The sequence below is a fragment of the Apodemus sylvaticus genome, chromosome 16, assembly GCF_947179515.1.
Source record: "Apodemus sylvaticus chromosome 16, mApoSyl1.1, whole genome shotgun sequence".
NCBI classification, from domain to species: Eukaryota; Metazoa; Chordata; class Mammalia; order Rodentia; family Muridae; genus Apodemus; species Apodemus sylvaticus.
The window spans coordinates 47,125,205-47,151,378 of record NC_067487.1 but is presented as its reverse complement, the minus strand read 5'-3'; the positions used below and the strand labels follow the sequence as shown (position 1 = coordinate 47,151,378).

The 26,174-nt window shown below is 43.9% G+C and overlaps 1 protein-coding gene across 1 annotated transcript in view; it reads left to right on the top strand.

Annotated features, from left to right (window-relative positions):
* The first annotated feature begins 544 nt into the window (after positions 1–544).
* The window catches only part of LOC127666855 (chondroitin sulfate proteoglycan 4-like), a 67,245-nt gene continuing 41,615 nt past the window's right edge, over positions 545–26,174 (top strand). The window contains exons 1-5 of the mRNA XM_052159844.1: positions 545–708; positions 15,318–15,481; positions 15,899–19,450; positions 21,028–21,498; positions 25,946–26,122. Coding sequence (XP_052015804.1) covers positions 627–708; positions 15,318–15,481; positions 15,899–19,450; positions 21,028–21,498; positions 25,946–26,122 — 4,446 coding nt within the window. The 5' untranslated portion in view covers positions 545–626. The remainder of the gene's footprint in view (positions 709–15,317; positions 15,482–15,898; positions 19,451–21,027; positions 21,499–25,945; positions 26,123–26,174) is intronic.

The window sequence follows — 26,174 nt, the reverse complement described above, 5'->3', positions numbered from 1 at the left end:
TAATCATGGCTCCCAAGGTAAGACGTGATAGCGACACCTAAAATCTTAGGCCTTATTCTGACAGGCAGTTGCTCCAAAAATTCAAAGGTTTTTAACTCAGGGGCTGAGCTTTAAAAGAAACAAAATTAAAGCTCACATTTGCAAAGAAATGACGGGCTACCTTCTTTCCTACCGTGTTCTGCTCATCCAACACACATTCACAAACATTACACAGGAGGCCCGCTTTAGCATAAGGCTGAGAAAAACCCACTGTCCTCCTCAGATGTACTGTGGTCAGGACAGGTTGGTTCAAGGCCAGCCTAGGTCCTGCCCTTCTATCCCCTCAGTCTGCTACCTAGAGTTATCCCCTATCCCCCCTGTTCCCTCCCCCCCCCCAGTCACACTAAGCTCCAAATCCGCAAGCAGGGGAGGGGACCACCGACTCTGGGTCCTGTTTGTCGCCTGCATGGCCTTAGAACCCCCAGTCTAGCCCGCTCTAATCCTGCGCGACAGCTGCAGGTCGCCGAAGTGCCCCGCCCCTTCGAGCCGCGCGGGGCGCCGCCCCTCTCCCGGCTCTGGGGGCGCGCAGGCGAGTACCGGGCCGCGCAGGTAGAGCTCGGCGCGGGCCCCGGAGACGGCGCGGCGGGATGGGGCGGCCCGGGGCCCGCGGCGGCCTCCTGTTGCTCGCCGCCTTCCTGGGGCTCTGCGGGCCGCGCGGGGGGCTCGGAGGTACGCGCCCCCACTTCCCTTCCCCGCCTGGAGCCGGCCGAGCCAAGCGGCGCGGCACGGAGAGGGCGGGCGACTGGTGGGAGCGGGGTCGGGCGGGAGACTGAGCCTGCGGGGCGAGCAGGCCGAGCGGGGGCGAGCGGGACGCGCGGCCCTCCGGCCTCCAGGCCCCCGGCCGGGCACGCTCAGGCCCCAGGTCCCGGAGCTGGGCACAGGGGAGGATGCGACGCGACCCTGCTCACAGGCTAGCGGAGGGCCGACCACTTCCAGATCCCAGCCCCAGCCTGAGCCCCACCTCCTCCCGGGGAAAGCAGAGTTTTAAGGTCGGCCACCTGTCCAGAAGAATGGCCGACTCCTGCGGGCAGCCCGGCTGCATCTTTGTAGTTTGTGTCTGGAGCTATTTGGTCTCCTGTGACTGCAGTGCGTTGGGGGAAATCTTCTTTTCACCTGAGATATTCTTTGACCACTGGTTTCTTGTCCCTGCACCGTAGGGGACCTTAACTTTTCTGAGCTCAAATACTTAGTGTTTTATCCCCCCACCCCCCATGGCGTTTTTTATTTTTGCTTCCCCCCCAGATTACTAAACACGTGGTTCTTTAGACTTCTATGACTGAGCTCCCCGCCCTAGGCCTTCCCAACATCAGTTCAAAAAATACTTCCAGTTGACTTTGGGTTTTTATTGTTTTTTAAAAAAGCAGGAAAAGAAATTCTAAATTATAGGTGTTGCATGTGCATAGTATTTGGATGAAATTCTCAAGATTTAAATTCATTTTGGGGTTGGTGTCCGAACAGCATCGCAGCTCACAGGATCATTGCGTGATGATGTCATTTGGTAGCTTTAGAAGAATAACGCTCCAAGGGCCGCCTCGGTGGTTCTTGAAGGCGCCTCACCCTTCCACTTGTTCAAGTGGCCAGCAGGACACTTGGAAAAGCTCTGCTCCTTCCTCATCCTCCTTCCTATTTCCTAAGTCCTCATCCGCAGGCTGCCCTGATCCTTCATGACTGATTCCAAGGGTGGGTGTGGCCAAGGGCGGGAGGCGGCTGTGACTGACTGAAGGAACAGGTGTGAGTCTAAGAGCGACTCCAAAGGGCAGGGAATGGCCTTCGGAAAAACCCACAGGGCTTTAGACAGGGAGCCAGTAATGGGGGGGGGGGGGCGGCAAAGAGAAGTTCCGGATTAAGAGTCAGCGAGCGAGTCGAGGGAGAGCTTCAAACTCAAGGGTTATACTCTGTTCTCAGTTGCTTCTCTGGGCTTTGGCTTTGCCTCTGTAAATTTACCATGGTAATAACATCTTCCGAGAGGCTTAACTGAAACAACTCCCCAGCAGACCGAGAGAATGCTCAATAAATACCCATTTCCTGCCTTTCCTATTCATTATACCCCCCTCCCCCACCCCCGTTCCCGCTCCTCCTCTTGTATGCAGTCATCATGGGTATCTTGGGTAGGAGACTGACTGTAGGGTGCATATTCCTATAGATTAGGAGTGTGGCTTCTTTGTTGAATAAAGAATCCTGTAGCATGCACATGTATGTTCCTTAGGCTGTCAAGACAGCATGACAAATACTGTAAGCCGAAATCTTGAGAAATCTACTTTGTGGTGCTTGGGAGAATAGTTAATTATTATTCTTTTATGTGTATGGGCTGTAGGGAGAAAAGGATGCCCTGGGCTTCCCCATGTCAAAGACCCCAGAGCCTCAGATCAGTGCAGGAATGGCAAAGTCTTCCCCTAGCCCTGTGGTGAGGCTAAGAGGGAAGTGGCCAAGCCTTGGTCTAAGTGTGGATGTTGATAGTTTGTGAGAAAATGCCAACCACAACACCCCCTGGCCCGTTTTGGCCAAGGACTGCTCCCTTACAAGTTCTGTTCCTGCAGAGATTAGCTAAACCTGTCTTCTTGATCCAGCTGGATACCACAAACCCCTCCTCCTTGTCTATTTGTATGTGATAAGTGGTTTCTAGTTCATCTAGATGCAGTAACTGTTTCTCTCCATTCAGCTCTATATAACAAATGTTCTGAGCTTCTGCGAGCCGTCCTTTCTGTAACAGAGAGCTCTAACGATCTGATCCCAGTTTTCTTTCTTTGTGTTAGTCTGTCTTTTCTTCCTTCCCTTCCCACCCTAGTCAGGTTCAAGTCTCTACAGGTCGTCTACAGTAATGCACATATGTGGCTGGGGGTGTTTTGCCTGCATGTATGTCTGTTTACCACATGTGTTCTTGGTGTTAGAAGAGACCAGAAGAGGGCATTGGATCCCCTAGAACTGGAGTTACAGACAGTTGGAAGCCACCATATGGATGCTGGGAATCCAGCCTAGGTCCTCTGGAAGATCAGTTCATGCTTGCAACTGCTGAGCCATCCTCCCAGCCCTGAGGATATTTTCTTGAGTTACCACATGTGTAAATTTAGTCCCCCCCCAGTCCCCTCCCCCACCATCTCCTTGTATAATTCAATTTTTAAACAATTGTCCAGGGTGAGCACTGTTCTTAATCTTTGAAGGGTTCAGGGTGGCAAGTCACCATAGCAGAAGCCATCTTTGTCTGGCAATAGATATATTGTCTAGTAAAGGTACTTTTAGTGCACAGGGTTCAGCTATTTCTATTTGTAAGTCATACTGTTGTTATTGGCCAGTTTCTGAAGTTAACAGGATATACATTGCACGGGAGCTATAGTACCAGTGATTTATTATTGTTTTTACTATTTCCAATTTTGACTACCTTCTTGTCAACTGTTGCTTTTGCATTCTAACAAGGCTGACTGGGCACTGGTCCAAGAAGAAAAGTGCCGAGGTGAGCTGTTGCTTGGCCTTGTAGCTCCTTACAATGTTTTTAAATGTAACTTTACCCTTGAGTCCTTTGGAAGAATTTTTAAAAAGCCTCGTATTAATTAGTATGCTCTAAGAAAACACCCAAGACTGAATTTGCTTTAAAGAAAAGAGGTTTATTTAGCTCAGGACTTTAGGGCTGGTTCTGGTGAGGAAACTATAGCAATTGGTATCATGACAGGACCCAGGCAATGTCCAGAATGGGGCTAGTCTTGCATTTTGTAACCCTTTCCTCCAGCAAGCTAACAAGGGTTCGCAGAAAACTCCTGTAACCTCTTCCAGGGGAGAAGCCTTAGGGAAACAGCCTCCCACTAGTCACGCTATCTTTCAAAGCTGCTGGTACCTCTTTTTGGCATAGCAGAGCCCAGGCTCCCAGTGCATGCACCATCGGATACAGACCACATTCAAACCAAGGCCCCCTTGATTTACTTCTTTTCTTTTCTTTCTTTCTTTCTTTCTTTTTTTTTTTAAAGGATTTGTTTACTTACAGTGAGATAATGTGATTGACAAAGTTAGTTGACCAGGGCAGCCCGCCTGTGGTGTGAGCAGTGCATGCCAACTGAGACGGTTCCCACAGTCGGCTTCCCACATCGTGGGGTCCCTCCTTGCTTGTGCATCGAGAGGTGAACAGCCATTTCACATGCTGATGGAGACAGACTTTCAGCCAGCTTTAAAGGGACAAATTGAATTCTCCTTTGTTGTTTCATTTTTAGATGACAACTCCCTCAGAACTCCTAATATACTCCTTTGGCTGTGCAGTGATATATCCTGGCATTCCTTTGGAGTTGATGTACTGATTCAGATTATTTTTATTTTTTAGCAGCTGGTGGTTCAGAGTGCTGGTTCCTCATAGTTGAAACACTTAATGTTCAACCATGGGTGAAGCAAAAGATAGATAAGGGTCACAGAATTCTAGGCATTAGAAGTCAGGTGCCATTGAAGAGGAGGGAGAGCTGTTAACTTGAGATCTTAGGCGCTGTCACTCTAGAGAGGAAGCCTGGCTCCAGAAAGGACATGCATGTCCTAGGAGGAAGCCTCAGAGACTCTCTGTGGCACAGCAGAGGGAGCTGGTGGCTCAACCAGGGCAGGCTGACACACAGACTACTTCATTCACTTGTTTAGAAGGGACTCTTTGCATCAGAGACTTCAGGACCAGTTTCCCCCAGAGTTGTGTCAGATACAGGGACCATCATTGAGAGGAGGTGAAACTGGGGTTGGTTTTGCCTGGGTAACCTGAAGACCTAGCCCAGAGCAATTGCAGAGAAGCAAATCTTTGGGTGAAATGTAGAGTTGGGAGTCTAGAGGGTTGTAGTCTGCAAAGAGCTGAAGGGCTGTAGATTGCTTGACGTAGGTCAACCCAGTCCCTGAAGATATTTTATTGTATCTGAACTTGCTGCCCTTTGCTCTTGTCTTCCTCTGATAGCAGAGGGGCTTGATGCCAGTGTTGCCCTTCACAGTTCACTGAGCCATCTGGTCAACCTCTCATCCTATAGCCATACCGCAAATTTCGGGTCATTGATTTTCTGCTGTGACTTAAATGTAATGGAGTAAGGTTTTGTGTTAATCTGCTGGAATGCTGCATGGGGTGTTTAGGATGCTTGTGCTAAGTTATTTTTTTATTTGTAAGTTTTCTTTTTCTTCGGAGTAACTGGTTAAAGTTAGCCGTCTCTTGAATAAATAGTCCACTAGAACTTGATGTGCACACAGCGTCTATGAAATTTTAAAACACTAGAGATTGTTAAGAAGGATCTGCAGGGCAAAAATCTGCCTTTCCAACTGGTTTAATGAGCTTAAATCACACAGTGTCAGCACGAGGAGTTTTCTAGTGCAGGGCTCTTCTAAGAACTTCATCTTAGAAATTTGGATGATAACAGAGAATTTTTGCTTTGTTTTCTGATTTCAGTTTTAAAGACAAATTTCAATCCTATAATTGTCCTAGATAGTAAAACTATAGAAAAGTAATTCTGATTTCCAATGGCAGCAAATAGGTTCAAAATGTTTTATTAAATATATCTTTAATTAATTTATATCCTAGTTCACAGAGCCACCAGACCCATTTCTCTAAAATACAGAACCCTTCTGTCCCCTCCAACTGAAAGCTATTTAATGCATTATTTACAGCAAAGGGTTCAGCCTTCTTCACAGGCCTGCCAGTGTTGCGCCTTCTGCTTGGAAGGTTCCTTGGAAGGAACCTAGCTAGCGAGTCATTCATTTGCTCCCCAAACTTGTATGTGTGTCAACAACTCTAAGCACAAAGTCTTCTAATCCCAGGTTTCCATCTCAGTAAGTTTCAACCCAACTCAAATCTAAACGTTTGTAAGGATTGCCTTCCAGCTTCTTCCCTATCCCGGCACCATACTTTCTAGCCATCTCTTGGGCTCTTTCATCTCTCGTCTGTTTCTTGGCCTCCCTTCAAGCCTGTGTGTCAGTACTGTCGCCTTGTGAGTTACAGTCTGATGGTATCATTTCCCTAACGGATTCTTTCCTAAGCCTCTTTTGACAGAGCCCTGATTCCTAAGGCAGTCATTTATTAAGTAGTCTAATGTGTCCTGGGCATTGTGCTATACCTTGAGAACTAGGCAGAGGTCTGACTTACAAAGATTTTGGTCATGAAATTCTGCATTTCATTCTGGGAGGCAGGTTACTGGGGCCAGATAATAATCACTGACACAGATTTTTAACAAGTAGAGATTTATAAAGGCCATCAAAGCAGCCAGTCACTCATGTTGTAATGCTCAGAGACAGCCCTTCCTACCAGGAAACCCTCCCCGCGCTGGCCCCCGTTGGCCAACTCAGCCTTCAGAGGTTGCTGCAGCCTCAGCCATACCGATTCCCTTCATCCAGACCTGAGCCGGACTCCACCTTCAGTGCCTTGTGCTCTCCCATCGCAAGTTCTTCATTTCCCTCTGCCTTTCCTGCTGTACCATCCTCTAGGCCTTGCCTGAAACCCCCCACTGTGTGTCCTTCAACCAGGCTAAGTGATTCAGCTGAGGTCTAATTGATAGCCTTACTGATTCCTTGATTGGTAGTTGTGTCTGGATGTGAAATGCCCCACGGTCTTCCCCATAGGCTTACGGAGTTCCGACACTTGGTCCCCAGATGGAGGTGCTGTTTGGGAAAGTTGTGGAAACTTTAGGAGGTGGAGCCTGACTGGAGAAGTGTGTTGCTTGGGGCGGGCCTTGAAGCTTACTAGGCTGGCCTTACTTCCTTTTCCCTCTGCATTCTGAGTATAGATGCAGTGTGACCAGCTCCCTTCCTGATCCTGCCACCACAGTGTCTGTCTCTGCTTGCTGCCATGTTCATCTTGCGAGGATGGAATGTATTTATCTGGAACTGTAAGAAAACAAAACAAAACAAAAACCCCTTTCTTTAAGTTGCTTTCCTCAGGGGTATTTTTATCTTTGCAACAGAAAAGTAAGGCAACAATCTTTTGTGTTTAATCTTTGAATCTTCAAACCAACGAAAACCCTTGGGCTCCTCTGTGGGCTGGGAAAGACATTTCCTGTGATTGTCCCTTCAGTCGTCCCCTGGCTCACCCAACCCAGCCCCCTTCCTATTAACTCCATCACTTACGGGCACTCCTTTTCTCTGGGCACATTTTTAATTGTGATAAGCAGTGAGCTGTTAAGTTAAGTCTTTACCTTCTCCTTCTGACAATACTTGGCACATGCTAAGCACTCAATAAATAGTAAGCCAAACCCAAACCAAAATCAAACACAAAACCAAAATCAAACAGAAAGCTAGAAAGAGTTTGGAAGAAAGACTTGTAGTCAATTCTAAGGTAAATATGGTGACTGAAAACTGTCTCATACGAGAACTCGTAGGCCACCATAAATATTTGCTGTCTAAGCACTGTGTTTTAGCTACTTTAGTACCAAACACCAGTTAGATTAAGCATTTTAGCTCTTAGGTCAGCACACAGGGCTAGGACAAGTCCTTGCCTTCAGCAGAGTCCTCTCCATTCCCTTCTGGGAACTGATTTCACTTGCCTTCCTGTTTGTTCTTATTGTTATTCTGAGGCATGGACGAGGGGCTGAAAAGATGGGGGTAATTGAGGACATCAAGTGGCCTCTGACTGTCAGACCAGAAGTGGTAAACTCAACTTCCTTGTTTTTCTCTGGAGGCCATGGTATTTTCTGACCACTTGCTGGGACTGGAATTGATTAGTGCCAGAGAGGTGAAATGTAGGAACATATAAGGATAATGTTTATGAATGCCATTTCATCATCTCAGCAGTTGATCTTATGATTTAGAAAACATTTCCTGCCTTTGAACACTTACCAATTCAACCTCCAAGCCCGTCAGAAGTGGGGATGTACCTGGGAAGGCATTCAGGAGAATAAACTCCACTGGCTGCGAGGCTTGTGATTGCTTGTTTTCTCTTAAAGATATTAACTCTATATTTCTAGCATTGAGTTTACTCATTAATGGATTTGTTGACATTGAGTTTTTGAGTGTATTTTTGTTCGATACTTATTAGTTGTGTGTGTTATAGGTTCAAACAATGTGTCCTGATCACTCTCATCCTCCCTTTGCTCTCCTCTTTCCCAGCTTCTAGTCTCTCTTTCCTACATTAACAATGACCAAACAAACAAACAAAACAACAACAAAAACCTTCCACATGTGAGAGAGAACATATCTGCTTATTTCACTGACATAATGTTCCCTAGCTCCACTCATTTTTGCTGTAATTAATTTTATGGCTGAATAGTAATGAACTCCAACTCAAAACTAGGATATCATCTCACCCCTGTTAGAATGACTGACTGTTATAGAGACAGTAACAAGTGCTGCTAATAACTATATGCAGAAGTAAAGGAACTTTTGTATACTGTGAACAGAAACGTGTGTGTGTGTGTATGTGTGTGTGTGTGTGTGTGTATAAATCTTATCTCTGTTGATCATCTATAGTTGATAGATATAATTAATATCTATCAGTTATCCACTATTTATCTAATTTTCCTTATCCACTGTCTGCTGCTGATTTCATCTTAACTACTGTAAATAGTTCTGCAGAAAACAAAGACTTGTATGTAATTCATACCTTGCTTTCCTCACATCCCTGTATATTTGCTCAGAAAGGAGAAGGCTGGGTTTTCTGGTAGACCTATTTTACTGTTTTGAGGGATCTCCATGTTGAGTGCCCTAATTTACATCTTTGTCAGCAGTATACAAAAGTTCCTTTACTTCTGCATATACTTTGCAGCACTTGTTAGTGTTTTTATAACAGTCATTTTAACTGGGGTGAGATGGTATCCTAGTTTTGAGTTGGAATTTCCCAGGTTGCTATTACATCAAACATTTCCGTGCATCTATTGGCCATTTGTCTTCTTTTGAGAAGAATCTGTTGAGATCCTTAATAGGAATTTGTTTCCTTTGCTCTGGAGCCTTTATGTTCCTTGTGTATTTGAATACCAATCCTTATCAGATGAGTAGTATGCAAATATCTTCTCTCACCCTTTAAGTTGTCCTGCCTTTGTTGATGGTTTCTTTTGCTGCCTTTGTGTGCTTTGGGAGTCCTTTCTATATCAACGAGATATTCGAGGTATTTCCCTCTTTATTTTCTTCTAGTAGTTTGAGGTAGTTTAGGTCTTGCATTTGGGACTTTGATGCTGCTGAGTTGATGTTTGTACAAGGGTGAGAGACAGGAGTCATAATCCAACACCAGGCTTTCCCTTCCCTCCCTCTCCAGTGTATGTTTTTGATGCCTTTAGTGAGAATCAGTTTATTTCTGGAGTGCCTACTATGTTCCATTGGCCATTTATATGCCAGTACCATGACATGATGTTTGGTGTGGCACTGTAATATGCGTTGAAATCAGGTGTTGTGATGTCTTTGATGTTTAATTTAAAAATTTAAGATTTTTTTCTACTTCTTTGGAGATTATCAGCATTTTGATAAAGATTGCCATGCTGGAGATGTGGCTCAGTGGTTAAGAGCACCAACTGCTCTTCTGGAGGTCCTGTTCAATTCCCAGCAACCACATGATGGCTCACAACCATCTGTAATGGGGTTGGATGTCCTCTTCTGGTGTGTCTGAAGACAGAGACAGTGTACTCATACATGAAATAAATCTGAAGTAGTAGTAGTAGTAGTAGTAGTAGTAGTAGTAGTAGTAGTAGTAGTCTGGTTTACTTAAAAGAGATTGCCTTGTTGGGAGGCAGAGGCAATTTACAGAGTGAGTTCCAGGACAGCCAGGGCTACACAGAGAAACCCTGCCTTAAAAAAACAAAACAAAACCAAAACAAAACAACAAAAAGATTGCCTTGAATCTGAAAAGTCACTTAAGATCATATGGACATTTTAGTAATATGAATTATTCCAGTTCAAGCACATGCAATGGCTTTCTTCTCTGTGTGTGTCTTTTTCTATATCTTCTATTGATGTCTTCTAATTTTCTTTTACTTCCTAGGTTAAACTTATTTCTATGTATTTTATTTTATTTTATTTTATTGTTTTTGGTTGTCTTTTAAAAACCCTATGCTTCATTGATCGTATTTCCATTTTTATTGTCTATTTTATTTCTTCTTTGATCTTAGTTTCTTCTTTCCTCTGACTATTGGGGTTTGATGACTTACTCTTGCCTCTCTGGGTCCTTGAGATCTATCATCATGCATGTTTTAGATCTTTCATTTGTTTTTGAAACACATTCCATCTTCTTTTTCTGTGTCACAGACATTTTGGTAGGTTATTTCCATTCACACTTCTTTCAAGAAAGTTTTGATTTCCCTTTAATTTCTTTAGTGACCCATGGTATGCTCAGTAGCATCTTGTTGAGTCTCGGTGAATTTACAGAGCTGCTGAAGGTTGTTGTTATTCTTGTTGTTAATTTCTAGTTGTGTTTCCCTGGTGATGTGAAAAGATACTGACATGATTCTGACTTGGGTTTGTTGAGATTTATTTTGAACCTAATACATGATATATTAGGGAAGTTCTATATGCTGAAGGGAAAAAGGTATGTTCTATAATTGTGGGTGAAATGTTCTGAGAATGCCTGCCTGTGTTTGCTTTAAACACTTTAATAATGAGCTCAAAGTCACCAATAACGCATCAGTGACACATTTAGGAAAGAAATCAGAACACTTTCCCTTGGTGCCATTTAACCAAGAGTGAGCCCAGATTTGAACTCTCTTCTGTACTCTCCCTGTGTCTTTCTTCCTCCTTTCTGTCTACTGCACGAGTCTGAGCCACACCTTCCTGAAAACTGGTAAATGTGTCCCTTCCCACCCGTGTGTGTCTTTCTGTCCCTGTATGTTTGTCCATGTCTATATGTTTGTTGCTCTCTATCTATGCATGTGAGTGTCCCTAACAAAGGGCTTTCTTCTGTGTTTATAGACTAGCACAGAATATATCTCAGAGGGAAGGATAAGGGATATGTCACAGAAATCTTCAACAGAGTTCTACAAAGGATTAAGTCATTGACTCCAGTTGACCTCACTTGACCGGGATAATAAACATTGTTGTTTATCAAGCAATATCCATATGCTGCATTCAGCATTTATGGTGGATGTTCATATTTACAAAGCTGCTTTCAGCTCTGTTTCTGTTTCCAGCACAGGACTATCATAACTCATTGCATTACTCTGGCTCATGAGCATGGAAGAGTGCATAATTTAAGACCACAGCTGTGCATTAGTTTTGTTTTTAAAAGCTAATTACATGGAAATACAATGCAAGTAAGGTTGTTTATTTAATTGTCTCTTAAAGGTGTGTTAAGGCAACAAGTTGGTTACAGTCCTAAGCTACCAACTCTGGCTGTGAGATCTAACAAAAGTTCAAGTCTCTTAGACTGTAAGCAAACTTGTATTATAATGCTTTGTCATTCCTACTACTAAAGCCATTTGATCTAAAGTATGCTGTAATTTGCTTGTTACTTTTCTATCTAGATGATCTATTTATTCATTGTCAAAAGTGTTGTTGAGGTCTCCTACTGATGTATTAGATCCCATCATTTTCTTTAGCTCTATTAATGATTGTTTTATGGAATTCCATGCTTCTGCACAGGTTCATATATACTTAAAATTGTTTATAGACTTTAAATATTTTAAAGATTCTCTCTCTCTCTCTCTCTCTCTCTCTCTCTCTCTTTCTCTCTCTCTCTCTCTCTCTCTCTGCATGTGAAAGTCATAGGACAAAACTTGAAGTTGAGTCTCTTTTTCCACTGTGTAGGTCACAAGATCAATCTGAACTTGGGTCACCTGGCTTGCTGGAAAATGCCTTTAACCTTCTGAGACTTCTGGCTCTGTTACATGTTCCTCTTTCATTGATTCTTTGGTCATTATATTCTGAGCTTCTTGATTTCTTTTTGCAGTTTTTGTCTTTAAAATATTTTGCCTCATTGAAGAATAGCTATTTTTGATTATTTTTGGTTTCTCTTTTTGTAGGACATGTTTCCATACTTTCGTTTCCAGTCTGCATATGTCTTACCAGTGTAATCAGTTTCTCATCGGTACCATATTGTTGAGTTTTATTTTATTTTTTAATCCGTTCCAGCAGGCTTTTATCTTTTAATTGTGGGATTTATTAGCACTCAAGGTTTTTATATGTATGTAAGGCCTTACTCTTGATAAATGTGTTAATTTTTTATTTGTTTTGAGTTCTATTCACTGCATTATTCCCCTCATTCCTCTTTATGGTGTGGTGCTTTTGCTCTGTTGACAAGGGCTGCTTCTTCTGTGTCTGCTGTTTGACAACCAGACATGGTGCTACATGCCTGCAATTTGAGCACATAGGGGGTACTGAGGCTGGGGCTTGAATTCAAGGCCAGCCTGAGATACATAGTGAGACTCTGCTAAAAAATAAATTTTTGTTTGATCTAGTGAACTTTCCTTTAAATACAACTTGGAAGCTTCTCGATTTCAGAGTTTAGAAATCTTTTTGTCTTATGACTTTGACAACAGTTGACTATAATAAGTCGGTATGAGCATCTTTTTTGGACACATCTGTCTGGGTCATTTGTCTCTCCTATATCTGGACATCCAAATCTTACCCAAGGTGATGGATGCTTTTAACCATTATGTCACGTATTTGACTTTGTATGCCTTTCTGTGTTTCTTTTCCTCTAGGCCCTCCTGGGATGCAACCTTTGTACAGTTAATGATGTCCCAAAGTTTGCGAAGGCTTTCTTCTTCATCCCCCTATCTCCTTCTCCTTCAACCTTCTTTCTTATCTGGTAAATATCTTTCAAAAGACTTGCCCTCAAGTTCCGCTCTTCTTTCTCTATTGATCTGGTTTGCTGTTGCTGCTTTTGACTGTACTTTTTAAATGGCTTGTTGAACTCTGCATTTCCAAGATCCCTGTTTGATTCCCTTCCAAGATCCCCATGTCTTTGCTGAATTTCTTTTTTATATTTTAGATATTTTTAAATGTTTTTGTCTCTCTACTAGTGTATGTTCATTTTTACAAAATAGCAGGTTCAATTTAAAATTGCCATACATGTGTACTGTGTATTTTCTTATATTCTTTCCTCCCTGCGTTCCCTTTTTCTCATGGTATCCTTCTCCCCACTTTCATGTCATATGTCTATGTCTACATTCTAAACTTTGCACATAAGAGCCAACATGCAATATTAGTTTTTCTGAGACTGGCTTATTTCACTTAACATAAGATCTCCATTCCAATCATTTTCCTACAAATAACACAATTTTGTTCTTTATTGCTGAATCAAAGTCTATTGTGTGCATATATGCCACATTCTCTTTTGCTCAAATTCTTACTGACATGATGTATTATTTTTCTGGTCTTGCTTATTTATCTGTATTTTCTTGACTTTATTCAGCTTCCTTATCATTTTTAATAAATCATTTATTGCGTGTCTTAATCGGGGTTTGTATTCCTGCACAAAACATCATGACCAAGAAGCAAGTTGGGGAAGAAAGGGTTTACTCAGCTTATACTTGTACATTGCTGTTCATCACCAAAGGATTCAGGACTGGAATTCACACAGGGCAGGAACTTGGAGGCAGGAGCTGATGCAGAGGCCATGAAGGGATGCTGTTTTCTGGCTTGCTTCCCCTGGCTTGCTCAGCTTGCTTTCTTATAGCACCCAATACATCAGTCCAGGGATGGCACCACCCATAATGGGTCTTGCCCCTGCTGCATCTCATGGAGGGGGAACCTTCCTCAAGGGAGGTTCTTTTCTCTGTGATAACTCCAGCTCATGTCAAGTTGACACATAAAACCAGCCAGTACATTGGGCATTTCATTAGTGTTATTTCTTTAGAATCTAGTGTTAGAGAATTATATATTTTCTTGGCAGTATCATGTTGCCATATTCTTTTTTCTTTCTAAACTTATTTTGTACATTGGTACGTGGTATTGAATTTAGTCCTTGGATCCTACAGTGTAGTCTCTATTGTATCCCTGACTGTAATAAATGTTAAGGTGCAGCACATAGTATGGCAGAGTTAAAGAGACCCACTGTTGAGCCTGGTGTGGTGACACACACCTTTAGTCCCAGCCCTTGGGAGGCAGAGGCAAATGGATCTCTGAGTTCTAGGCCAGCCTGGTCTACAGAGCTAGTTCCAGGACAGCCAGGGCTTCACAGGGAAATCCTGGAGAGAGGGGAGGAGTTGGGGGAAGCATCCAAGGTAGTCATATAAACACTGTCTTGGCATGTGCCTTATCTATCTTATATCCAGCCAATCATGACCCCAGGCAGGCTGGGTTGTGACTTGCCCTTCGCTTTTGATCTAGCTGCTGGCAGGAACAATGGGGTCTATCTTTAGAGGTCCCATGATATCTGGTGAAGAAAGGCTTCTGAAGACTCTGAGGTGCTGGCCTTAATAAAAGAATAACCTGTACCTGTGGTCTCCGAGGGCTCCAGGGAGTTCTAGGGGTCAAGATGCTCAATGGCACTGATGTAGATTTCCAGTTTCACACAGCAATGTTCTGCTCTTATCCCACCAGAGCCTTTGTTTCATCAGAGTGAGCTTGTTTAGTTGAGATGTTTTGAGGTTGGCTACTCCAATGATTTTTGGTATGAACCTTAGCTTCCTCTGTCCTCTGTTGTGAGAAATGTGAAGGACTGTGGCCTCTCACAGCTTTTCTTTCTGTAAAACTTCAGGCTGGTCAATCAGTACCCCATTTCATTGTTCTCGTGGTTACATTTGCCCCCTGCTTTTTATTGTTTGTTTCACAGCCGGAGGAGTACGCACTCTGTCACTACTGTGCCATCCCAGTTCATAACCAGTAGAACTTTGGCATCCCTGTCAGGGTTGCCTGGGCCCCACCTGTGGACAGCGACATTCATCCATTGTCATCTCAGTTGAGGGTGGTTCAGCATCAAATCCCTCCCAGGGTCACTGTCTTAAGCCATGTCTAGTACCAGTCAGGCTCTGTGGGAAGCTAAACCTGAGATGAAACCTAACATACAGAAGGTTGATTAGAGGGAGCTCTGAATCAGCTCCTGCAGAAGGCGCGGGAGCAGACTCGTGGTTCGGCAAGCTGAGCTGCTTCTACGTCAGATGTGAAAGCCTTGGCAGCTCCTTTGGAGGGGTCTAATGAAGAAGAGACCTCTCAGAGCTGTCCCGAGATGGGTAAGAGACAGCTAAGCCTGTGTACAGCACGCTGGGTCCGTGGGGCACCCTAGGAGGCAGGAGTGGCCTTTGGGAAGGCAGCTTTCTTCAGCAGGGTCAGTCTTTGTACAGCACGCTGGGTCCGTGGGGCACCCTAGGAGGCAGGAGTGGCCTTTGGGAAGGCAGCTTTCTTCAGCAGGGCCAGTCTATGAAGAGGACGGAAATATAAAGCAGTCATTGTGTAGTCCATTTGCTGACTCGTGCTTTTCTTCCTCATAGCATCTTTTTATGGAGAAAGCTACGTGGGGCTCAGCACCACAGAGGTTTCCCCCGAGCTGTCGCTTCAGTTAAGGTTTCAAACCAGCAAGCCACGAGGTTTACTCTTCCTTGCAGCTGGGAAGACTGTCTATTGCCTGATAGAAGTTCTATCAGGAATACTACAGGTATGCTTTTTTTTTTTAAATCTTTAAAATATATAAACATATTTTAACAGAAAGCGAGAACAATTTTTTTCTCACTAGAATAAAGAGTAGACTGAGATGACATGCCATGTATGCAGGGTGGGGTCATCTCTGTTTTTTTTTTCTTGCGTGTCTTAAATATTACCTGCTTTCTAACAATCCCCTCTTATGTCCCGGTCCATGCTGTAAGAGAACACACTCTCTGGAAGGACATTGCTTTAACCCGTCTTAACCTAATGGCTTCTTAACAACCTAATGGCTCTTGATACTGCTGGATTGGGGATTTAAGCCTCACTATGAGTCTCAGCAGGGGGTCAGTCCATAGCAACCCATTCCCCAAAATCACAAGGGATGAACACCTGGATGGGCTTCGTTAATTCCGGCTCTTGTCTATTTCAGGTGAAAGTAACCCTGGGTCCAGACGAACAAATCCTCCTTTCTGAGCAACGACTTCATGTGGACGATTTGGTTTGGCATTCGTTGGAACTGCACTACGGCAAAGATAATGTTTTCTTGGTCGTTGACAAGCATTATGAGACACGCGGCCAGCTGGCTGGTGGGATGCAGAACTTCACCTTTCACCATGGAATCTATGTAGGAGGTCGTGGGGAGCTCAGTGTCCCCTACCTGGACAGAAAGACCCCCAACTTCCGTGGATGCATGGAGGATGTGTTGTTTAACCAGAGGGAGATCCTCACATCCCTTAGGCCGTACCCTGGCTTTAAGAAGGTTTATGAGGTGTCACTGGGATGTAGCGACGAGTTTTTTGCTGGGAAGGATGAGGCTATTAGCTTTTTCAGCTCTAGGTCCTATGTTACCTTCCCAGAATGGAAGGTACACGGGGAAGGGACCCTGAGATTTGCTCTGCAAACTGGAACCCCACAAGCTTTGCTTCTATTTCAGTCAGGTAGAGGAAGAGAATTTGTCGCCTTGGAAATCCATGCGGGTCTACTGAAGGCTCATGTAAGAAGGGGCGGAACAAAAACTCAGCTCTCTTCGCTCGGCTTGGTTAGTGACAACAAGTGGCACGTTGTTCAACTCAGAGTCACGGGGAAGCATGTGGACCTCACGGTAGATGAACACAGGCAAAGGGTGGGGCTGCCTCTGCAAAGCCAAGCATTTGTGTCTGAAGGCCCCCTGTTCGTGGGTGGCCTGGATGACCGGATGTGGGAAACCGTGCGCGGCTTAGAACTTGTGTCTGTGCCTGGGAAATCTGTTCGAGGCATGTCTCTGAAAGGATGCCTGCAAGCCTTAGAAACCAGTTTGGCAAAGAGAGCATTGCGGGATGCTCTTGTTTCCAGAGACATTTCTGCTGGGTGCACAAGCGAGGGTCTCCGTGGTACAGATCTTTCTGTGGCAGGGGAAGACGTGTTTCCAGAGCCATCCCCTTCCACTTCTGTTCCCAGTGTTAGTTCTCCTCTGAAAAATCAAAGTGGCAGCTTTTTGCTTTTGAATAATTTGGAAGTCCAAGAAGGTGGGCGAGCCTTACTGGAACGAAGGCATATAGAAGTGGGCATGGACTTCAGGGATCTGGGTATCAATTATTCTCAGATACTGTTTAAGATACAGGAAATGCCAGCCCATGGCTTCCTACAAATAGATGTGTGGCCTACACAGGAAATGGAGAGGACGTTTACTCTGTCAGATTTGAGGCGTGGAAAAGTGTGGTATGTCCACGACGGTTCGGAAGAGCCTACAGATTCTTTTACGTTTTGGGTTTTTTCTAGTAGCAAGCAAGTGATGCCACCCCAGCTGCAGGATCCACATGTTTTTAACATTATTGTTCTTCCAGTGAATGACCCCCCATACCTTAAGCTTCCAGAAGGACACTTAGTTCTCTTTGAGAACACTAAGCAGCGACTAACACCCGGTGTGATACAGGTGTTAGATCCCGACACAGATTCTCAGCATCTCAGGTTTTTGGTTCTTAACAACTTCAAATCAGAGGGTGGTTTTTTAGAAAGTGCCAAGGACCCTGGAAGAGCCATCCGCGGTTTTACAGACATGGATTTACAAGGTGGCAACATTTTCTATGTGCACAAGGGTCATCGAAACTCTCGGATTGTTCTGAGAGCAACTGACGGTGAGCTGGTTAGCAATACTGTGGTATTGCGGGTCATGGCTGTCCCCTGGGACTTTGAAGTGGCTGATAGGACCGGCGTGGTGGCACCACAAGGTGGTACCGTTCTCATCACGCAGAGCAACTTGTCCGTGAAGGTAAATGGTGGACAGCATGAGCTGGACACTCTCTATGACATCACACACCCACCTCAGTTTGGCCAAATTCAGCATCGGGGGCCCAACGGAGAATGGAAAGCAGTTAGGACCTTTTCTCAGCATTCTGTCAACCGGGGTCAGATCCGATACTACAGTTCGTTCAAGGGATTGCAGCAGGAAAACGTTACAGATAACTTTACATTTAAAGTTAACATAGAGGGAAGAGTAAGCAAAGAGCTCCTGTTCCCTGTGACTGTGCAGTGGCTGAAATTGACACTTCTGAAAAATATTCCTCTAGAGATTAGCAATGCAAACAGGAAAGTATTGGATTCTGGTCATCTGCAGGCTGCAACAGGGAGTGTGGAAGTAGCTGCGAGGGAACTCTATTTCAAGCTACTAATTCCACCTAGTAAAGGAAAACTGTTACTCGGCGATAAAGTTCTTAAAACCGGTTCAATGTTCAGTCAAAAAAATATTACAGACGCTAAGGTAATCTATGAACCTCAGGGGAGGCCCAGGGAAGAGTCATGGGATTCTTTTAGTTTCTCAATTGTTGTAAAACACGTAGAATCCAAAGATCATAACTTTAGGATAAACCTTAAAGCAGATAAGACACATACCACTATAACAAACACCGGGCTGTATGTAAAAGAGGGAGAGTGGACAATAATTACAAAATCAGAATTATTTGTTCAAACATTGGACGATAATGTCTTCCAATATAAAGTCACCAAGAGTCCTCAGCATGGGGAATTGAAATTGGTCAGCTCTTCTGCTTCTCTGGGAAATGACAATAGGGCCACTGGATTCACAGATGAAGACATACTGAGCGAGAGGCTGGTCTATGCTCATGATGACTCTGAGACCCGCTGGGATGAGTTCTTCCTTCTGGCTTCTGCCATAGGTCTGGGCCAACAGGGAGGAATCAGAAGTCTTGACTCTGAGCACATGTCTACAGAAATCAAAGTCAGCATTACTGTTGAGCTGAAGAACGATGAGAAGCCAGTGCGTGTGGTAGATAAGATCTTTCATGTCGTGCGGAACAGCCAGCGCTTACTGACACTAGCAGACCTCTGTTACCACGATCCCGACATAGATTTTGATGATGGCCAGTTGCTCTATACTCGGCATGGCATACCAAATGGTGATTTGGTGAGAGCCAGTGACCTGACTCAGAAGCTCTACCAGTTCAGGCAAGAGGACCTACAGGAAGGACGTGTGCTTTTCAGGCACCACGGTCCAGACTCTGCTCGGTTTCTGCTGTTTGTGACAGATGGTGTCCATTACACATCATCCCTTTTCGAGGTCAGTGTGTCAGAGGCCTATGTCCACATTGTCAACAACACAGGGCTGCTTGTGCACAGAGGGAGGGACAGCTTCCTAACAACAGCCAACCTGAGTGTCACCACAAACCAGGATGTCAGAACAGACCATGAGTTTGAATTCCACATCGTGCAGCCCCCGAAACACGGCAGACTCCTGGTCAACAATTCTGCCTTTCACTCATTTTCCCAGCATGACCTAAAGCAGGGTCATGTGATTTATAGGCACGCCGGTGATGGCAACCTCGATAGCTTTAACCTGACAGTGAAAGTTAAAGATGCCTACCTAGACGTAAGCATCTGTGTCCAAGTGTCCTTGGAGGGTCGCCAAAATTATACTTCGACTCTGCACAGCAGGAGCCTTGTAGTTGAAGAAGGAAAAGCAGTAAAACTGAGGAGAGAACAGCTCCAGGTAGGTGATATCCCAAGCAGTGAGCATTCTCACTGGGTTAGACTGGAAGGGGCTTGTCATCCATCTGTTTGCTTCTGAGAGCACCCTCTTGGTCTCTCTGATTCCTCTCTCTCTCTCTCTCTCTCTCTCTCTCTCTCTCTCTCTCTCTCTCTCTTCCCCCCCCACCTTTCTGTCTATATCTGTCTGTTTTTTCTCACTGTGTGTCATGGTACTGGGTATAGTTCTAATGAATGTGTATGTGCACACACTTAAGTACATATTTATGTGCCACTGAGGTGAAAAGTTAGGAGGTTTTCAGTTTGATTCTACCCGTTTTCTAACATTTGGATATAAAATCTGCACAATGTTCAGCCTTATTTTAAAGGGCACACAGTCACGTGTGTGCCCATGTGTAGTGTGGTAAGAAGTAGGATCAAGGGAAGGAAGTGCATATTATGATAAATTAAGAACCCTTTATTTTAATTTGTTGCTTACAGCAGAACTAGCAACATCTTATTTGACATGGGTTGATCTGTGAAGGGAGGAAGTAGTGGCAGACATGGACAGTGGAGGACAGCATTGCATAGTCTCTCTCTTGACTTCTGGATGTGGCCTTGACAGAAACTGATCCTGACCAGTGGAGTAGTGCCAGGGTGAGAGCAGAGTCATGCATTTCCCTCAGTCTTCTTCTGCCTTGAAACTTCTAGTGAGCACAGTCCTGTACATCAGCCTGACAGGGCTGTCGGTTCTTAGGGGAATTTGCTGTACGGTATAGGATGGGCACACTGTACTTTTTGACGGCTACTGACCCATGCAGGCTGTTCTGACTTTGCCTTAGGGACTTGACTTCCAAGTGCAACCAGTCATTATCAGAGATGAGTCTGAGCTAGCATCAGTTAGGTGAATGGCAAGTCCTCACTAAGGGAACAGAAGGCACCAGATGTTCACAATTCTTTTCCAAGTTACAGGATTAATGCATTTCACCACAAGGGGGCGTGTTCACCCTTGTGATGAAATGAGTTGCAACTAGGGTTTAGAGATGGTTTAAATCCTGAATCAATACAATGGAAATGCATAGGAAGTGCTGAGCTAGTGAGGATAGAACTAAAAAAGGAAAGAGCCCTTTCCTCTACAGTTGTGAGATGTTGCTGAGTCAACTGTTCTTTCTTCTGCCACCTTTGATTCTTTATAATCCTGCCACGATGGTGCTAAGGATCAAATTCATGGCCCTGCAAACACTAGATGCTTGGCAAGCCTCCAGCCCTCTTCTTTTATCATTTAAATTTTTTTTACCTAAATTTTTAGACATTTTAGGGTTTTTAAGTGATGCATACAGGAACTTCATAGCTACTGAAGTGCTGTTGACTATTAATTTTTAAATATTTATTTATTTATTTTTGTGACCAGGGCTGATATTCCAAATATTGACATGGACCCCAGATCAGACCTGACCTTAAACTGCATAACAACCCAGCTTGTAACTTAAGCCACTTGTCGGTGTTAAGTGAAGTCATGTGGTTCATCAATGGCTTACACTCTTACAGTTGTTCTTCATATGCTTTTTTCTTGTGTCTGTGTGTTGTGTTTGTGAACACTAGGCTGGGAATGAAGAAGATATTCCCTCAGAGGCAGTGTTCATAGTCAGAGCTCCACCGGTCCATGGATACCTCCAAAAATCCAGAGCAGAAGACGGCAGCGTGGATGCAGATGCCAAGTCCGCTCTGAGCTTCTCCCAGCAGGATATTGATGATGGCAATGTCGTCTATGTCCAGTCAGCTCCTGGCCATCAAAAGGATCAGTTCACCCTCGATGTGACAGAGGACTCCCAGGTTGTACGGAGAGTGGAGATGCTTTTGAATATCACCCCTAAGTGGATACCTCTAGAGGTGCAGAATCTCACAGTTCAAGAAGGGGCCTCCAAAGCACTTCTGCGAGGCCACCTCCAAATTCCAAGCAAGTATTTTGAGAGTCTTGACTGTGAATTTGTTCTCCTCGAACAACCAAAGCATGGATATATTGAAAGTTCCAAGTTTCCAAGAGTAAAACTAATGAAATTTTCCAGGAAAGAGGTAATAAATCTCAGTTACTATGTTTGAGTATGTTGTGCCAGAGGTGGGGCTGGCTAGAATTGGCTCTTTATCATTTAGACTCACGGGCTTTGTTGGTGATGGGATTTTAGAGTCCAGCTCCCCACAAGATGCTAGTATCTGCTGCATCCCTGTAGAGACCGGGTTAACACTGTCTAAATGTCTTCAGTGATGGAATACTTACGGCTTCTTGAGAGGAAACTGTAGTTAAAAGCACTTCAGCATTTCTTTTCACTGAACTGAATTTAGAACTTTCTAGATCCTGGCTCTCTTGAGAATGCAGTGCGAGGCATTATTCTCAGAGAAAACCATCCCTCCCCTCATAGACCCTTTAACTATTTGAAAGAGGAGCAATCAGATACCCTTGAACTTTGTCTATTTTGTCGCATTCTCCTGCTTTTCTGACTTGCCTGTACACCTTGCATTGACTGTGCTTCCTGACGGCCCACCTCTCTGTGAGTGCCAGTCCCTCTAATTGACCCCAGGAACACTAGGCTGACTCATCTTGTAGCGAACATTTTCATTCATGTTTCCATTCATCCAGTCACCAGGTGTTTTACAGAGAAGACACTATATGCTAAGCATGTGCTCCGGGTGTCCAGGGTGGCTCAGTCCCGGTTATCTGCAAGCTGGATACACCTAGTCCTCTAGCATCCAGATGAGACTGGATGAAATAACCAAAGTCAACTCATGGTTGCTATCTGGTTCTTTGCTTGGTCTTATTGTTAGACTTTGCTTTCTTATCATGAATAAATGAATGTTGCCCCCCACCCTTTTAACTTTGAAAATTGGCATGCAGATTCCCTCTGCAGACCAAAGAGATATAGACTCTTTGGGTTGGAAACCAAAAACAACCTCCCACCATCTTTGCCTGGCTTCGCCTCTACTGCTAAAAACACATTTGTGTTGCTTCATTTTGCTTTTAAGAATTCCAAGTTGGGGATTGAAGAGTCGGCTCAGCAGTTAAGAGCACTGATTTCTCTTCCACAGGACCCAGGTTCAGTTCCCAACATCCACATGGTGGCTCACAATCATCTACATTTCTAATTAAAGGATCTGACACGGCTACCAGACTTGCAAATGGTACACAGACATACGTATAGGCAAAACACCCAAATGTAAAATTAAATAGAAATTTGAAAATCCAAGTCATGGGATTCTTAATGGATTCAAATCCAGTTTCTAAAGGCTTGCTCCATTTGAGTTACTGTGTGTTACCATGGTAACAAACATTTCTTTGCCTCAAGAAGTGCTATGGAGGAGCTAGACACTTCATCTTTAATGAGGATGCTCTCTTCTTGTCTCTCACGTTGTATTTCACAGCAGTGTTGTAGGAGTGCAGAATTGACAAATCCAATTCTAATTGGAGATCAGGGAGATCATAAGTAACTCATTGCAAAGGGACAATGTTTAATCTAGACTTTGATGAGTTAGATAAAGAGTGTGGGAGAAACAGATTAGGAATCAGAAAAAGGCAGTGCGAGTCAAAGGAGCAGCTTAGCCAAGAATGTAGAGGCCTGAGAGGTGGGAGCTATGTAGGTAGCTGAGGAATACTCTCTCCACAGGCTGAGGAGGGCAGAGGTTGTTTGGGGCTACGTTTGGAGGGTTCCTACCTCTGTCTACATCAGTTGTCAAGGAGACTAGATAGGTGTCGTTAGGAAGCCATGAAGGGACAGGATGCAGAGGGAGGGAAAGCAGCAAGCAGCCCCTCCCCGTGTCCCAGGGAAGACGGTTCACCCACATTGTGAATGGTTCTTCGCTTTGGTCTTATGCTTTGGCTAGTCGTGGCTTCCATCTCAAAGGCTGGAAAGCCCAGTGTTGGCAACCTTCTTCTGCTTTGTGGTAAGTTCAATCAAATACCCTTTATACCATGTACTGAGTCCTGACTCAGTCAAGTCAGTGACTGACCGGGTTCCTAAGATTGTTGGTCGAACTCTGTGTCTGGGGCATCTGCGCTATTGAGCCTGTTTATAGACATGTGGCAAGGTCACATGAACCTGTTTGCCAAGTGGTTCCTCATACTTTCTCTTTACATATAGTATCTGTAGTCTCTAGGTTTTGAGATATTGCCATTTTCACTTAAAGTGACACAAATCCCATGTGTGTGTAGCCTTCAGTGTCTTAGTGAAAGTCCCTGGGTTCATTTGTTAAATAATAAGCTTGTGAGTATCTTGTGTCAGAGCTTCTAGACCTAGGTGATGGAGACAAAGTGGTGAACTAATCAGATCATTCCCCCATCTGTGTGGAGTTTTCTTTCCAGGTGGGGGAAAGAGGGAGGCAGAGAGACAAGAAATGTGATTTTCATAACGTGTTGACTGAAGATTAGCATTATAGAAAAATAAATAAATAAACAAGAAAAGCAGATATTTTACTGACTTTTGAAAGGTAAAGATAAACACACTCCCAGCTTTCTGCCAATATCATGCTGGTATGTGATTTTGGAACAAATTCCTCATTACAGGGTGTGTGATTTTGGCAGAAGGGATGCATTTCTCCAAGAAGTGTCCTAGAAGTGAGCATTGTCCCCGTCCCTAAAGTGCTCTCCCTTCTGAGGTCTCTCATCTGTGGTCAGTCCCTCTCCTTGTTTGTTCACAAGTAGCTTAGCACAGCATATTCCAGGAATGTGAGGTTAGGCCTGTTATCTGGAATCTTCTACCCATAGAAGTCCAAAGAAACTCTCCTAGCACCTGTATATGAGTGGCTATGATTTTCCCTGGAGGCCTTAACTGAACTTTTCAACCCTTGTCAGAAACACTCCTGTAAGATCAAAAGACTTTGCTTAAAGGAAGTGCACCACAGGAATGGGCAAAACTGAACTGCTAAAAATTTTGGCTAAATTTTGTCAAAACAAACACAGCCCCAGAGACTTGTTCTAAATTCCAGCAACTCCTTTGGGGTGTTGGGAGTTCTCACCATTGTGTTTGGATCACAGACTCATTGAAGTCTGAACTGTATGCACCAGGGTTTCTAGTGCAGCCAGGAGGAAAGGGATTTGATCAGAATTTTAGTTTCTACGAATCAAAGAGGAATGACTAAGCCGTCCAGGGGCTATTTCAGAATTGAAATTAAATAGATGAATCTAACCCGGGTAAAAGCAAATATTTACATTTGATTTATTACCATGAAAGAGTTCTTCTATGGTAGAATAATTTGATTGTAATGCATTCTGTTCATAGGAGATGTATGTTAGCATTAGAGACACATGATTTATTATGAAGGTGAGGACTCAAGATTTGGAGGTAGCAGACTATCCTAGTTACATTTCTGTTGCTATGATTTTATACCCCAACAAAAAGTGATTTAGAGAGAAAGGCATTTATTTCAGTTTACAATTCCAGGTAATAGTTCATCATAGCAGGAGAATCACAGCAGAAAGAAAGAAATACATGCGTGTTGCTTGCTTACTTGCCTATGTTTAGCTCTGTTTCTCAATGTCCAGGAAGCCTTGTCTAGGGAATGGTGCTGCCTACAGTGGGTTGGGTCTTCCTACATCAGTGAACTTAATTGAGACTCCTCAGAGACATGCCCAAAGGCCAAGCCAATAGAGACAAGCCCTTCAGCGGGTCTCTTTTTTTTCAAGGTAAATCTAGGCTGTGTCAAGTTAATTAAAACTCACAATCTCACATGACCTCAGATACAGAGAACAATTAAGGAAACAGTGCCTTCTTAGTTCAAAAATTTGTTTACAGGCTGGAGAGATGGCTCAGCAGTTAAAAGCACTGACTGCTCTTCCAGAGGTCCTGAGTTCAAATCCCAGCCACCACATGGTAGCTCACAACCATCTGTAATGAGATTTGATGCCCTCTTCTGGTGTGTCTGAAGCCAGCTACAGTGTACTCATAATAAATAAATAAATCTTAAGAAAAAAAAAAGAAAGAAAAGAGATTTGGGGAAAACACAACAGTCTTTAAAAAAAGTATGTTTAGGTGAACTTAATAGTTGCCAAGATCTATGTTTCCAAGGAAGAAAAGTGAAACCTCAGAGGAGCCCAAATCTAACAATTTAAACTGTCAAATAAAGCAATCAAGACCACCATAACTTAGTGACTTTAAATAAGCAGGTAGAACTTGAACTTTATTGTGCTGACCCATTAGTAGGAGGCCTGGGTCATGCATACTCAGTACAAGTTATTGTTAGAAGTGGGATTTAAACTCAAGAATTCTGCTACCAGTCCAGCATTCTTGTTACTACATCACATTGCATTTTCCCCTTAAACCTATTCAGGGTGAAGTGGTATCTCACTTATTCTAGGATGAAGTGTGATGCTGTCTAGCACAGTTCCTCTCTGACGCTCACTCAGACTTCATGGGATGAAGACATGATTCTGTTCTTTAGAGATTCTTAATCTGAGCCTTCTCTTTTTAGCAGTACCTTCACAGTTTGGGTTTGAGTTTCAGCTGGTTGGTGCTTTTGTTGGTTTTGGTTTCAGGTGGAGCAGGAGTTGATTTACTATGTTCATAACGGCAGTGAGGATTTTCTCGACAGTCTCACCGTCTTGGCAAACAGCCCTGAGCTTGGGAAACAGAGTCTGCCTCACACTCTATTTGTGACTGTTGAGTCTGTAAATGATGAGGCTCCAGTAGTAACAGCCAATAAAATCCTCCAGGTGAGTGCTGCATGGTTTTGATTTGATTTAAGAACGTAAGGGCACACAAATG